A 15112-nucleotide genomic window follows, 5' to 3' on the forward strand; every position below is an offset into this window, starting at 1 on the left:
GGGAGGGACTCCGACACAGGCAGTAGGTATACACCAATCACAGAGCTGTTTATAAAGGTTTAGAGATGGGCGGGGCAGCTAATGTTAATGTGGGAGGGACTCCGACACAGGCAGTAGGTCTACACCAATCACAGAGCTGTTTATAAAGGTTTAGAGATGGGCGGGGCAACTAATGTTAATGAGGGAGGGGCTCCGACACCGGCAGTAGGTCTACACCAATCACAGAGCTGTTTATAAAGGTTTAGAGATGGGCGGGGCAGCTAATCTTAATGTAGGAGGGGCTCCGACACAGGCAGTAGGTCTACACCAATCACAGAGCTGTTTATAAAGGTTTAGAGATGGGCGGGGCAGCTAATGTTAATGAGGGAGGGGCTCCGACACCGGCAGTAGGTCTACACCAATCACAGAACTGTTTATAAAGTTTTAGAGATGGGCGGGGCAGCTAATCTTAATGTAGGAGGGGCTCCGACACAGGCAGTAGGTCTACACCAATCACAGAGCTGTTTATAAAGGTTTAGAGATGGGCGGGGCAGCTAATCTTAATGTAGGAGGGGCTCCGACACAGGCAGTAGGTCTACACCAATCACAGAGCTGTTTATAAAGGTTTAGAGATGGGCGGGGCAGCTAATCTTAATGTAGGAGGGGCTCCGACACAGGCAGTAGGTCTACACCAATCACAGAGCTGTTTATAAAGGTTTAGAGATGGGCGGGGCAGCTAATGTTAATGAGGGAGGGGCTCCGACACCGGCAGTAGGTCTACACCAATCACAGAACTGTTTATAAAGTTTTAGAGATGGGCGGGGCAGCTAATCTTAATGTAGGAGGGGCTCCGACACAGGCAGTAGGTCTACACCAATCACAGAGCTGTTTATAAAGGTTTAGAGATGGGCGGGGCAGCTAATGTTAATGAGGGAGGGGCTCCGACACCGGCAGTAGGTCTACACCAATCACAGAGCTGTTTATAAAGGTTTAGAGATGGGCGGGGCAGCTAATGTTAATGAGGGAGGGGCTCCGACACCGGCAGTAGGTCTACACCAATCACAGAACTGTTTATAAAGTTTTAGAGATGGGCGGGGCAGCTAATCTTAATGTAGGAGGGGCTCCGACACAGGCAGTAGGTCTACACCAATCACAGAGCTGTTTATAAAGGTTTAGAGATGGGCGGGGCAGCTAATGTTAATGTGGGAGGGACTCCGACACAGGCAGTAGGTCTACACCAATCACAGAGCTGTTTATAAAGGTTTAGAGATGGGCGGGGCAACTAATGTTAATGAGGGAGGGGCTCCGACACCGGCAGTAGGTCTACACCAATCACAGAGCTGTTTATAAAGGTTTAGAGATGGGCGGGGCAGCTAATCTTAATGTAGGAGGGGCTCCGACACAGGCAGTAGGTCTACACCAATCACAGAGCTGTTTATAAAGGTTTAGAGATGGGCGGGGCAGCTAATGTTAATGAGGGAGGGGCTCCGACACCGGCAGTAGGTCTACACCAATCACAGAACTGTTTATAAAGTTTTAGAGATGGGCGGGGCAGCTAATCTTAATGTAGGAGGGGCTCCGACACAGGCAGTAGGTCTACACCAATCACAGAGCTGTTTATAAAGGTTTAGAGATGGGCGGGGCAGCTAATGTTAATGTGGGAGGGACTCCGACACAGGCAGTAGGTCTACACCAATCACAGAGCTGTTTATAAAGGTTTAGAGATGGGCGGGGCAACTAATGTTAATGAGGGAGGGGCTCCGACACCGTCAGTAGGTCTACACCAATCACAGAGCTGTTTATAAAGTTTTAGAGATGGGCGGGGCAGCTAATGTTAATGAGGGAGGGGCTCCGACACGGGCAGTAGGTCTACACCAGGGGTCGGCAACCTGCGGCTCCGGAGCCGCATGCGGCTCTTTTGAACCTTGACCGCGGCTCCGGGGCGGATGCTAGCGAGGGGAGGAGGCGCACTGTGACACCTGCTCTGGCGTTGCCGCTGCTGACAGGTCGCCGCTCCGCTCCACACTGCCCACCCGGTGACAGGCAATAACGTTGCCGTTGCTTTGTCACATGTTTGGAAGAAGTAAAAACCTTCCTGGGCAGCAAAGAGCTCACCTTTGCTGAGCTGGAACAGCCAGAGTGGCTGGAAAAATTACATTTTATGGTAGACATGACAGCACATCTAAACACGCTAAATACAACCCTTCAGGGGAAAGGAGGCACAGCCCTGCACATGCTGGAGGAGGTTTTGGCATTCGAGCGCAAGTTGACAGTGTTTGTCAAAGATTTACAGAGAGGTACACTGTCTCACTTTCCCTCTTTGAGAGAGTTCAAACAAAGTCATGATACGATAAATTTGGAATATTTCAAGTCTGCAATCACCACAATGCAAAGTTCGTTTGGGAAACGATTCTGTGAGTTCAGAGAGGAAAAAACGACATTATCCTTCCCTGTCACTCCCCTGGCGATCGATCCATCCCTATTGAATATGACTGCATTTGCAGGTGTAAGTCAACCTGATCTTGAGATGGAACTGGCCGATATAGCCGACAAAGATATATGGGTGTCCAAGTTCAAATGCTTGACCGCTACTCTTGAGGATGTTGCCCGTCAGAAGGCCATTCTGGCTCAGAATCATAAATGGAGTGATATTGAAAACCTTCCCAAACAGGACAAACTTGTATTCGAAACATGGAATGCCATCCCCAACACTTATATAAACATGAAAAAGTATGCATTTGGAGTCCTGTCGATCTTCGGCTCCACATATGTATGTGAGCAGGTCTTCTCCAACATGAACTATATTAAAAACAAACATCGATCACGCCTCACAGATGACAGCTTGCAAGCCTGTGTGAAAATGAAGGTGACGTCTTACAGCCCTGATGTGCAGACACTGTGCACTGAGGTTCAGGAGCAAAAATCCCATTAACCAAGTAATTTAGCTATTAATTTGCAAAAATATATTTTACATTGTTAAGTGAAAAAGTCCTTTTTTTATTCAGATTGACAGCTGACTGCACGATCCTGTATATAGCAATAAGGTAAGAAACAATATATGCAGTGTTATATTTGTTTTAATAGTTGCAATGGTTTTGCGGCTCCCAGTTTATTTTTTCCTTCGGAAACGGGTCCAAGTGGCTCTTTATGTCTTAAAGGTTGCAGACCCCTGGTCTACACCAATCAAAGCATTGCACCACACCCACACTGCTGACGGTGGAGGTGGATAAGAAAACACAAGTGGTTGATGACATCTTTCCAATGATTGCCGAGTTTAAAACCGTCGTATCGGTTGAAACTGTGTCTGTATATATGGCTGGCTTCGTGAACGAATCTTTGTTGATAGCCAGTAGGCTTGCAAAGTACCATCGTCTTAGAGAAATCAATTTCACGTGAGCCAGCCGCATTAAAGTAATGATCAGCCACGGCAGAAGTATTGGTCCTGCCGTGTTTTAGATCTGCCTCGTGTTCACAAACACGGTCCAAGACATGTCGCTTAGTTTCCCCAATGTAACTGCTGCCGCAGATACTGCTTAGTTTGTAGACGCCGGGGTATTGCATGTCAGGAATCTTGTCCTTCACAGATGGGATCAGGTCACGAATTTTATGTACTGTGTTAAATCGGACCTAGATCTTGTGTTTGTTCAAGACTTTGGAAATATTTTTGGTTATCCCTGCTATGTAAGGCAAGGTGATGGGTTTGATTGGATCTTCAGATGGCTCCTTCCTCGCGGTTGGGGTGATGGCTTTGCGGATTGTGTAGTCAGAATATCCATTCGCCTTGAGAGCTTGGTGTACATGTTTGAGTTCACTGGTCAGGTGTTCATAGTCGGAGATACATTGAGCTCTATGGTGAAGCGTTTTGATGAGGGAATTCTTCGGGGATGGATGGTGGTGGGAATTAGGTTTTAGGTAGGCGTCAGTATGGGTTACTTTCCTGTAGACAGAGTGGCTCATTGAGCCATCTGGTCTCTTTTTGATTAATACATCCAAGAAGGGTAGCATGCCATCCTTTTCTACCTCCATGGTGAATTTGATTGCTGGGTTACTTTCTATAGATAGGCATCAGTAACCCATACTGACGCGGCGTTCAGAAAGTTACAACAAAACGAAAATACGATAAGAATGCTGTTGTCGCTACCAGTATTTTGCACAAACAACGCAACACCGAGGTGGTATTTAAGGTATAGAACAGGCGACGTTTCGGGCAATAGGCCTTTCTTCAAAACAGAGATTAGAGAGTGAGTGTAATACGAGTTGAAAGACTGCATTTGTTTACACCATGGGACCTGATAACACATTACGTTTTAAGCATGTTTTTTTTTATATAACCAAGAGTATGACGAAATATGCACATTAAATACGAAATGTTGCTTGGCACATTGCAGTTACAATGCAACGGTAAAACTGCTGTCCATGTACGGTCCCTTTGTCAATCCACTGCTGGATGAAGGTCTCCCCACCACGCCGTGTGGGTCGTCGGGGCTATTTGACCATACTTCACCATGCCGGGAGACGTGGAAGCGTATTCGAGTAAAGCCAGAGTTGGCCGCACTGCTGCCCTCTGCGGGCCAAAAATGATCACCGCTTAAAGTACAAAAAAAATATTTTTAACTGTAACGCTAAATGCGCTTGTGTCAAACTTCCAAATAAAAGTTGTTTTCAAGCATCTAAATTGTTATACATATTTAGTGTTAATGTTACCATATCTCACCCGTGCAACTTTTGTACATATAAAATTCCAAAGCAAAACTAAATATGGGTATATTTTTTGTGCAGGCGAGGTAATGTAGAATGAGAAAACACTGATGCCAAGACTGTGATATTCATGTTTATTAGCTGTGTAAATTATAAAAAATAACTTAACACATTGTTTTGACTTCTATATAACAGACTTCATAAACGGTACATCATTTCAATCTCATACACATCCATAGGCGCATTCATCTTGAAACACAAACAACACATCCAGACATTTATTTTCAAGTGCCAAACTTAAAAATCGTCAGAGCACACTTCAAAGGCTTTAAATCTTATAGAAACCGCAATTACAGCAGCAATCATCCCTCGATTTGAATCTTCCATTTCGGTTATTGAAAAACACACCAAGTTGGCCTCACAATTTTGTAATGCCGTTTGCATTCACAACTTTGAATACTCTTTTGAACCGAGCATAGTGTTACGTGCCTAATTATGATACATTAATCACTGACTTATTATATATTTGTTATTCATAGCACTTTTAAGGCCAAAACTTAAAAATGTGTTTCTTTTCCATACAAACAGTGTATACTGTTGAATTGTTATTCTTTGGTTCTTTCGGTAGTCACGTGGATAGAAAAAATAATAAAAATAAATAAAACAAAAATGACGTTTCGATCACAACACAAGCGATCGTCTTCTTGGTTCTTTCGGTAAAGTCACGTAGAAGGGAATAAAAGAATAAAAATAAAACATAATAAAATAATTCTCACGACGTTTCGGCCACAACGCAAGCAGCCGTCCTCAGGTGAAGAACAGGTCTGTCGAGGCGACAGCGTCTGAATGAAACAGCACACGTGCTTGGAGCATATATATAAGCTGGGTTGGAAGGGGGGGGGAAGGGCGCCTAGACAAAATAATTTGCATCCCCCCCCTTCCAACCCAGCTTATATATATGCTCCAAGCACGTGTGCTGTTTCATTCAGACGCTGTCGCCTCGACAGACCTGGTTTCACCTGAGGACGGCTGCTTGCGTTGTAGCCGAAACGTCGTGAGAATTATTTTGTTATGTTTTATTATTTTATTACTTCCCTTCTACGTGACTTTACCGAAAGAACCAAGAAGATGAATCCCTGCAGTCACGAAAGCTTTAAATCGAAAAATACAAGCGATCGTCTTATTTTTCCCGAAGACGATCGCTTGTGTTGTGATCAAAACATCGTAGTTTTTAATATTATTTACTTTTATTATTTTTTGCTATCTACGTGACTTTACCAAAATAAACAAAGAATATGAATTTCTGCAGTTTTAAGTCAAAATGTAATGTTGAATTGACTCCAAAAATTACAGACTCGCAATCAGAGTTTTGCCCAAAGCAATCATAACCTCAATTTCTCAACAGTCGGTTCCAATAAAGATCACAATCTCGAAATGTCCCAGTGTAGCTCTTCATATGATTTTTAACACAGTAGTTCAAATTTCCTCTTGCCAGGACCAATCTTTTGCTGTGGCAGTTTGCCTGAACACACAGATAGCTTGGACTGGGGGAAGGCACAGCCGATCGAACAGTCACTCTCTGCAAGTAAGTTTTCACTGAGTAAATTTTGAAAATGTATAAAGTGTAACAAGCTACTGCAAGGCAATATACAAACGATTACGTGATGCACAGCGAATTCAAATTGTGGAAAAATGATGTCACCAGACTGCAGATTAAGACTTGTGACAGGCGAATAAGTGCTCTACATATGATACATTCTGCTTTTTAAGTTTTCTTTTTAATGGAAAAAAAACTTATTTTCATTGTGAATGTGTCAATATTTTCTATTACTGCAAGTTTTAAATTATAAACAAGGCAACTGGAAGACATTAAATGTGCATATTCTACACGACTCACATCTTACAGTGAATAACATGAAAGTGTATGATTTGTGCAAAACAGAAAAGCAGTACATTACGGAAATAAGCATAACAAAGCATGCAAAGCTAACAACTGAACCCTGCACGCATTGCCTAAGATGATACTGCATGCTTCACGCGAATAAAAATGGAAGACCACCACACTGTGAGACAATGAAAATGCAGGGGGATAAACATTTACGACGTTCTTCGAATCGTGGGTCACATCTCATCCGCATGTAGTATCTTGGCAACGTCAACGACCGTCTTGTTTGCGTGCGTCACCACGAAGCTGCCGTTCAACATCAACTCATCGTCAGTCCAGCCATCCAGCTCCACGGTCGGTTCGTCAGCATCTGTCCCGTAGAGATGCACCCCACCGTCCGGCCAATCCATACCCTGAAATGATTTCTCCATCTCCAAGGAGGGCGGCACGTTCATGTCCTTGGCGTTTGCCACGTACGGGTCAGACTTCAATGTCCGTGTCCTCACTATCGGACAGAATAAGAAAAATCAAGTCGTTAAGTAAAAATTCATGTGTTACAATAACTAGCACTGCTCGCACATTTGCGCAGGATACACGACCGGGGTGGAGGGTGGGTGGGGAGGCGTGATGGCAGCACGCACAAAGCCGGTTCTATGATGTGGGATGCGGATAACGTCATCAAGCAGAAGTGCATGGCGATGTCACCACCATGCATGCGCACTTGCAGGGAGACAGCAATACTTTATTTTTTATAATGTAGTATGATAGTACACTTTATTTACCCAGGAAAGCCTTACCGAGTCCCGAGACTTTTTACAGAGGGTTTTGCAATTGGGATATTTGTCCACTTCCATGTCTAAATATTTGACAAACATTTGTTTTATTGAATACCACTGATCATCTTCAAATAATAATTAAATAATTTCTATATATCGCTGGATGAAGGCCTCCCCACACTGTGTTGGTCACAATTGACCTTACTTCACCATGCTCAGGACCAATTTTTACACGACACTTACAACAGAAGTCAGCTGTAGCACGGAATCGAATTCAGGTTACCGGAACGATTTTTACCTCCTGATATTGCAGGTTCCACGCCAGAATCTTGTTTTCCACCAAAAGGGTTTATGCTCGGGAAGAGAATCAGTGCAAAGGAGAGCACAAACACCTGCGTATGGGAGACATAAAACACACTTATGTTAACACAATGATATAATCTTTTTGTTTAACATATTTCTTCACATTTAAATGTTCTGCTCAAAAAGGAACTTTGTCCTTTGCAGTCTTCACTTACGAGGATACACGTGCTTGTAGGCGCATTCTTGTTTGTTGTCTGCCGCACCAACGCCTGCAGCTTTTTCAGTTGGGCCAGAAGGGACCTGTTGAGTCACACACGATACAGCTCGTATTATAATTTCTGGAATAATAATGTAATTTTCTTAAGGACTCGCTTGACTTTCTGCCCCTGCACAAAAAATTACACATGTTTTAAAAAGTATAAAAATCTGAAGGCAAATTGGGAATCAATGAAAAATGCATTAAAATTAGAAAACGTTTTCATTATGTTAATTATAATTTAACTTGTAAGTTAAACTAATATTAATTATCAGTTTGAATTTGATGATGGATTAATGTACATATGGAGGGTGGGGCGATGACACAGTGGTCACTGAACTGTACTATGAACCTGGTGAAGAATGTCATCCGAATTGATCCTGGTCCCCGCTTTCACAAACCCACACACTGACCAGTGGATTGACCAATCACTGTAACATTCTGAAAAAAACGAGTGCGGTTGAACTCACATGTTCTGTTTCTGCAGCTGATCGACTCGCTTCTGCAGCTGCACATTTTGAGCCGTGCATGTCGCCACCCTGTGGGTCAAGACGTGCTCATTATTCCCTGCATGACGCAGATGTTGGGATAGCATCGAGTATGATCAAACAATGCCCGTCAGACCGACACGTGGGGAATGCTTCATCCAGCAGTGGATCGACAAAGGGCGTATTTATGCACGTATATAACTTTGCTAATGGGCGTCCATGCAAGAGGTGGATTGACGGCATAAATTACATCAAAGAGACAATGTGGGCCTACAGAAAGAGATTGCCATCAATGGAGAAAGGAGGGAGTGGCATATTTTGTCTAGCCTCACCATCTGACTGGCGGAAAAGAAAGAACTAGGATAAAATAACGGTAAGCCTCACCTGCTCTCCAGCCCATCCATGTAGTCTTTTTTCTTGCGCCGGCTCTCCTGCGCCGAGATTTTGTTGCGAATCTTCCTGCGCACCTTCCGCAGCACGCGCTCTTCCGCCTTGGAGACACAGCGCAACAAGTACGTCGATGAGCGCCACTACAGCTGCTGGCTTGGAAACACCTTATACAGCTAATCGAGTAACACAAAGGGACAACTGAACCTACGTGCAGATGGGTGTTGCAGATGGGTGTTGCTGTTAAGAGCTGGAAAATAAAAGTACAAACTAAAAAGCACCGTTTGGACAACGCACCTTGGTAAGAGGGAGATCCGTGGGCAGGTCAGCACCTTCTTCCGAAAGCAACTTCTTCTCTTCCTCAGACAGCACCAGCTTGGGCCACGTCTTAAAAAAGAAGTAATATTTAAAAATACTTTTTTTTAAACACGCTTTAATTAAATGTACCGTACGAGTAATGGCAGAACTCCACGACTCCAGAAGTGGCCGCAAAGCTTGCCATAACGTAAGGGGCCGTGGTGATTTACAGCCAACGTCAGTTGAGCGTGGACAATTAGACCCAAGCCGAAACATAACATCTAAAAAAGAATGTTTAAAAATATTTTTGTTTATAGAATATAGTATTGTCATTAGTATGACATAAGTATACCAAGTTTGCAGTCGGTATCACATTGGGAAGTGGGTTAAAATTGAGTTACAAGATTTGAGGATACGACGACAACAACAGACAAGAGTGAGTTAAATAAAAGCGTGTAATAAAAAGAGCAGCCAACCAGTCAAGTCAGTGAAGGTAAGCAGAATTTGGTATTATTGTTACGTGGTATCATTATTTAACAATATAATACTCATCAACATTATCTGACAACATTAATTTCTTGCCTCAGTGTAACTCCCTTGCCTGGTACGCAGGAGGTTTATGGGTTCGATCCCAACCCTCATGCTTGTATATTTGGAGTTTGCATGTTCTCCCCTTGGTCGTGTGGATTTTTCTCCGGGTTCCCCGGTTTTTCCCTCTACATTTAGAATCAACGTGCATGTAAAGTGTATGGCTGCTATAATTTTCCACGTGACCATCCCCTTCGTTGAGCTATCATTTGTGACTAGGTCACTTCTGAAAAAAGCTATGGAGCTCAGTCGCCATTGCATGGTAAAATAAAAAGTTTTGTAAAAAAAAAACACTTACCATCGCATTCTCCACTTGCTGGGAGGTGGTTCGGGTTCTGAAGGGATACACTAAGGCGCACAGAGTTGAGGCAAAGGACGGCGTCGTGGGAAGGTCCACTTGAGTTGTTACTTCTGCGCAATTGTCATCAATGTCTGCATGGCAAAACAGCATATTTTTACAACCGTGTTCAACTAACGCACAGTTACATAACTAACAATGACACGACAGAATTTCAAAATACAGCACCAGTTATTTCCGTACCCGATATGTCGACAGTCGTCGCTTGATAATCATGGTTTGGAATTTCCGTGACCACACCTTCCAACTCCTCTGAGCTATCCGATTGGTCAGCTGAGCTACTCTGACTGGGTGAGCGGACTCCTTGCTCGTTGCCATTGCTGTGGTAACAGTGGTCCACCAACACACTGTCGACACTGCTTAGCGGTGCCACGCATGGCTGCGGGGATGACTCAGGAGACATGCCGGACGACACCGACAGGGGTGGCGACGACCCCTGGTCGTCACCAGCAAAGAGCGAATCGAAGAAGCTCTCCAGCTCAAGGTCTTGCTCTCCAAGGATGTCCTGTAGATCACACGTTCACATGCACAATCAGAATCTTGATTTATCCTGGAGGAATCCCGTGAGCTCTGAAGCTGGATCAGAAAGCTACGACAACAAACATGCAAGGGCGGACCAAATGCTGTCAGAAAAATTTGCACGCTAAACTAAACGAGATGGTTAGTCAAGTCAGTGCTTCGTGTGCGGGTGACCGCCCTTTCTTGTAAAAGAATTGTCATTAAAAAATATAATTAAATCTAAGAAGTGCAGATAATAAATTGAGAAACACAAACACAATGTACCCCTTGGATATCGGGCTGCTTCCCGACCCGCTGTGGCGAGCCGACGCGATACTTACAGTGGTACCGCCGTTCTGCTGCGCGTCCCATCCTCCCAGGAAACCGTCGTCGCGCAGAAGCGACTCGACCGCCGCAAACACATCCACCCCCACCCCCTCTCCGAGAAGGTCCAGGCTGTCCATGGTACGGCAAGGCTCCACGGCCTCCGAGTCGGTAAAGTCCATCCGGTACTCGGAAGAATCCGAGCCGAAGTCGAGAATTTCCATCGACATTCTGTCCCACGGCACCTGCAATGTGAAACAGGTTTTGTGGTCACTGTAAAGAAATGATTTTTTTTTCATTTCCCATGGACTTTCCCAGCCAAACCCAGTGGAGCATACAAATCACTCCACCCAGAATATCCTTTCCAGCTGGGGATTTCCAACATCGCGCAATCCTGCTCAAATGTAAGATAACTATCACAATGCTGCACAGTATGAGTAACTACCAAAACTAAACATAAAATGCCGAAACTAAACTATTTCAGCCAAAAAAAATAATGAGTTAATGTCATTTAGATTTTTATTGCGGTGAACCAAAAAACTGCAGAAATTGGTGGAACAGTGGTGCAGTGGTTAGAACTCAGCGACCAGAGTTTGATTCAAGGCCACGGCTAACATCAGTGGCGAGTCAGAATATTTATTTCTACTGGAGGAATCCGATGAGCTAACAAGCTCTTTGTCACAGATGTCCAATAAGGACGGGTCAGAACGTTACAAGCACAATATAAAAACACGATAGGAGTGAAAAACATAAGAAAGGTAAACAAATCACTTTTAAAAAATATACAAATAAAACTCAACTATTCTTTTTACCTTACCAGGCAAAGAGCCCACCGAGTTATTCGCTTCTGTTTTCAGAAGCGACCTGGCCACAAATAGATAGCTCAACGACGTGATGGCTTGATCATCACGTGGAAATTTAGAGCAGCAAAATAATATAAACAAACGCTTCTAAGTGTAGCGGGGAAAAAAAACGGGGCCATCTCCATGACCAACCCGCAATGTCCAGCGCAGTTACTTGAAGTAGGGATAAAGCAATCCCCCCCCACCCAACCCCGTGATTGACATAGCGTTGGGGGGGGGACGCTATCAATTATTCACAGCATTTAAAAAGAAAATGCTCAAAGTCTGCTGTGCCATGATGATACTGTATTATCAAACAATAATCAATAATTTAATGACATACTCTGTTTTTTTCGGTAAAGTCACATAGGTAAAAAATCTAATCAAATAAATGAAAACTAAATTAAATCACGACGTTTCGGGCCCAACACAAGCGTCCTTCTTCAGGTGGGGACAACGTAGTTTGTGTTGTGCCCGAAACGTCGTGATTTAATTTAGTTGTTTTCATTCATTTTATTTTTTACCTACGTGACTTTACCGATAAACCAAAGAGTATGAATCCTTGCAGCCACGAAAGCTTCAAATCTAGAAATAATTTAATGAATTAATGTAATATGGGTCATTCAAACGCAGAACATCGCCAGGTAAAGGAGAGTGTTTGGTTTAACGTCCAGCAATTGCACAATAGGCATCGTGCCACGAGTCGCAGTGCCTCTAACAAGGTGACGCTTAGCAATGGCACGTTATAGTCCACGCAGACAGACTACATGCAAATGTTACAATCAATGTTCACAAGAACGTGTGTGTGATGCACCGTACACATCAGATGATACGCACTGCCCTTTGCCAATCCACGGCTGGATAAAGGTCTTCCCATGCCACGTGTCGGTCATGAAGGGTTGTGTGACCATACTTCACCACGCTGGGTTGGTGCTGGTTGTTAAAAGGGGGGAGGGGTATTGGGGTGAGCCGTGGCTATGAATCGAACTCAGGTGATTGGGTTCAAAGTGCAGGTTGTGATGGGTGTGGTTGAGGTCGCGCAGGGCGACAGGCCACGTCCGCTCTTACAAAACAGGAAGTCAAATTGTCCCCACTCTTCCACATCTCCGCTGGCCATTATGCATCATTGAAACCACAAATCACGGCTACAGAGATACACAGTACTGACATTGATGCACACGTGGTCATTGTACGTTTGACAAAGAAACAACGACTACTTACATATTTCGGCTGGCGCAAATGAACAGAATTCAACACAAGGGACATGTTGCATCCGCAATGGCGCATGCCATCCGCATTACATGAATGCATGCACACACACACAGAGACAACACGATTGCATAGAACACCAAGGCAAGCCGAGTGGCATTTTGTCTATCGGGCTATAAACGGCTGATGAGACCCAGTTAAGTCAAAATCGGTGCCTGCTGAAATTAATCCAGCCGGCAAAATGTTTGTTAACAATACTAACAATACACAGACATCTCTGATGCATACATGTACTGTATACACAAAAGGAGATGTACACTACACATATACAGTATCGTACACACACGTTGCACGTGTACACGCATGCAGGCAAAGATCCCCCGTGTAGCCTTAACAGACTGTAGGGGCAAGTGCTGTTAGCGAGCACCTATGAAGGCCGGAACGGTACACGAGGGGGCGGGTGGCCAGGACCACGACCGACCGCCTTTGTCTCCCCTGTATCGATTTGTCTACTACGCGAACGCACCAGAGCCACTGATTGAGGCCGAGTTGACCTACACAACACACAAACACGAAACCCGTGACCACCACCCCCCACCCCTCTGCACAGCATCGTATTGGCGGCGTCGGTAGGGAGGGAAGGGATGGAGGGAGTTGTAAAAGATCTACGGCACGAGGAATGCCGTCGACTTAACCTCGGTGCCGCCACTCGTAGTGACGACCCTGACACACTTTGGTGACATCGGAGGAGATGGAGGAGATGGCGAATAAAAGAAAACCCACCACTCGCTCGGTCTGCTGCTGCTGCTGTTGTTGTGACGACAGGGCCCCCCGCCCGTGAAGAGCGGCGGCCTCTCCTCCACAAACAATAAACAACAACAAACAACAACGCCGCCAACGTCGTCCCCGTCTCCTTCGTCTTCGTCGTGATGAGTGGAGACGATGGAGAGGGGGGGGCGAGTAGGGGAGGTGGGGCGAGGGGCGGGGCTGGAGGAGGGGGGGCACGTGACCCGCTTCCAGCCTGGCAGAAATTACGTCATCCGCCAAATGCGGTCCCCGCACCCCGATAAATTCACGTCGCTTCGCCCTGGCGCGCATGCGCACCCGCGACTCTTTTGTAACATGGGAGGTGGCCGAGCGCGTGTTGTTTGTTCAGAATTAGAATTATTTTTTATTTGACTGCAGGAATCCATAGTCTTTGGTTATTTCGGTAAAGTCACGTAGGTGTAAAATAAAATAAATGACGACGTTTCGGGCGCAACACAAACGTCCGTCGTCAGGTTTTATTTCTCACCTGATGACGGAAGCTTGTTTTGCGCCCGAAACGTGATTTATTTTATTTTATAGCTGCGTGACTTTACAAAACGATCCAAAGAGTACAGAATCATTTTATTTAATACTGGTGGAATGATATACATCTCTTTTTTTCTCTATCTCTCTCCCAGATATCCAGGAGGGGCAGGTCAGGATGTCACAACAATTAATAATACAGAGATGACGATCGGAATGCAGTTCCCCACCTTCCTACAGACCAATTTAGAGATCTCATTGGTCACCCCGTGCCCTTATAAATCTCAAAGTTCATCCTACAAAGTTCCATCACAAGGGAGAAACACAAACAGATAGACAATCACCACGAGAACACTCAACACTAGAACACTCACCACTACATACCTGTCTACCCCTTATCAATGCCCCACCTTCCTACAGACCAATTCAGAACTTATTGGTCACCCCGTGCCCTTATAAATGTCACAGTTCATCCTACAAAGTTCCATCACAAGAGAAACACACAAACAGATAGACAATCACCACTACTACACTCACCACGAGAAGGACACTCACCAGAACATAACTGTCATAAATGACGTCACGCGATTTTTTGACGATTTTGACTCCCCCCCCTCTTCGCACGGCGTCACAAAAAGTCAGACCCCCCCTCAAATATTACGTCACAAAGCTCTGCCCCCCCCCCAAAAAACCATAATTCCATTTTTAAAATAAAACACGCTTCAAATCGCTTTAAACTATTGTCATTGTAGTGCGTATTTAATGTGGCGCTGTACTCTGATGTTGTAGGAGAAAACATTCATTAAAAAGTATATTTAATTAAGTGGAACGTGTTGTCTACATTTATTTAAAGTTTCGCATTTTGATGTGACGTCAAATTTCTCAAACCCCCACTCGTCACACATCGTCACAAATGTCTGACCCCACCCCAACC

The 15112-nt window shown here is 44.6% G+C and overlaps 1 protein-coding gene across 1 annotated transcript; it reads right to left on the minus strand.

Moving 5' to 3' along the window:
• Positions 1–6082: 6082 nt before the first annotated feature.
• LOC144717145 (uncharacterized) lies at positions 6083–13853 on the minus strand. Its single transcript, XM_078592458.1, has 10 exons — positions 13672–13853; positions 10855–11082; positions 10199–10520; positions 9956–10089; positions 9070–9159; positions 8770–8876; positions 8368–8436; positions 7857–7941; positions 7637–7730; positions 6083–7067 (listed from the first exon to the last, which is right to left on the minus strand). The coding sequence occupies exons 2-10, from the start codon at positions 11065–11067 to the stop codon at positions 6799–6801; spliced, it is 1383 nt and encodes a 460-aa protein (XP_078448584.1). The 5' UTR covers positions 11068–11082; positions 13672–13853; the 3' UTR covers positions 6083–6798.
• Positions 13854–15112: the final 1259 nt, after the last annotated feature.

The sequence above is a fragment of the Lampetra planeri genome, chromosome 3, assembly GCF_965212315.1.
Source record: "Lampetra planeri chromosome 3, kcLamPlan1.2.h2, whole genome shotgun sequence".
Taxonomy (NCBI): Eukaryota; Metazoa; Chordata; class Hyperoartia; order Petromyzontiformes; family Petromyzontidae; genus Lampetra; species Lampetra planeri.

Coding starts and splice junctions, on each gene's coding strand:
- LOC144717145 (XM_078592458.1), bottom strand. CDS start 11,067: ATGTCGATGGAAATTCTCGACTTCGGCTCGGATTCTTCCGAGTACCGG. Junction 8,437..8,769: donor ATGGATGGGCTGGAGAGCAG/GTGAGGCTTACC, acceptor CTTGACCCACAG/GGTGGCGACATGCACGGCTC. Junction 7,942..8,367: donor CAGCTGCAGAAACAGAACAT/GTGAGTTCAACC, acceptor GTGACTCAACAG/GTCCCTTCTGGCCCAACTGA.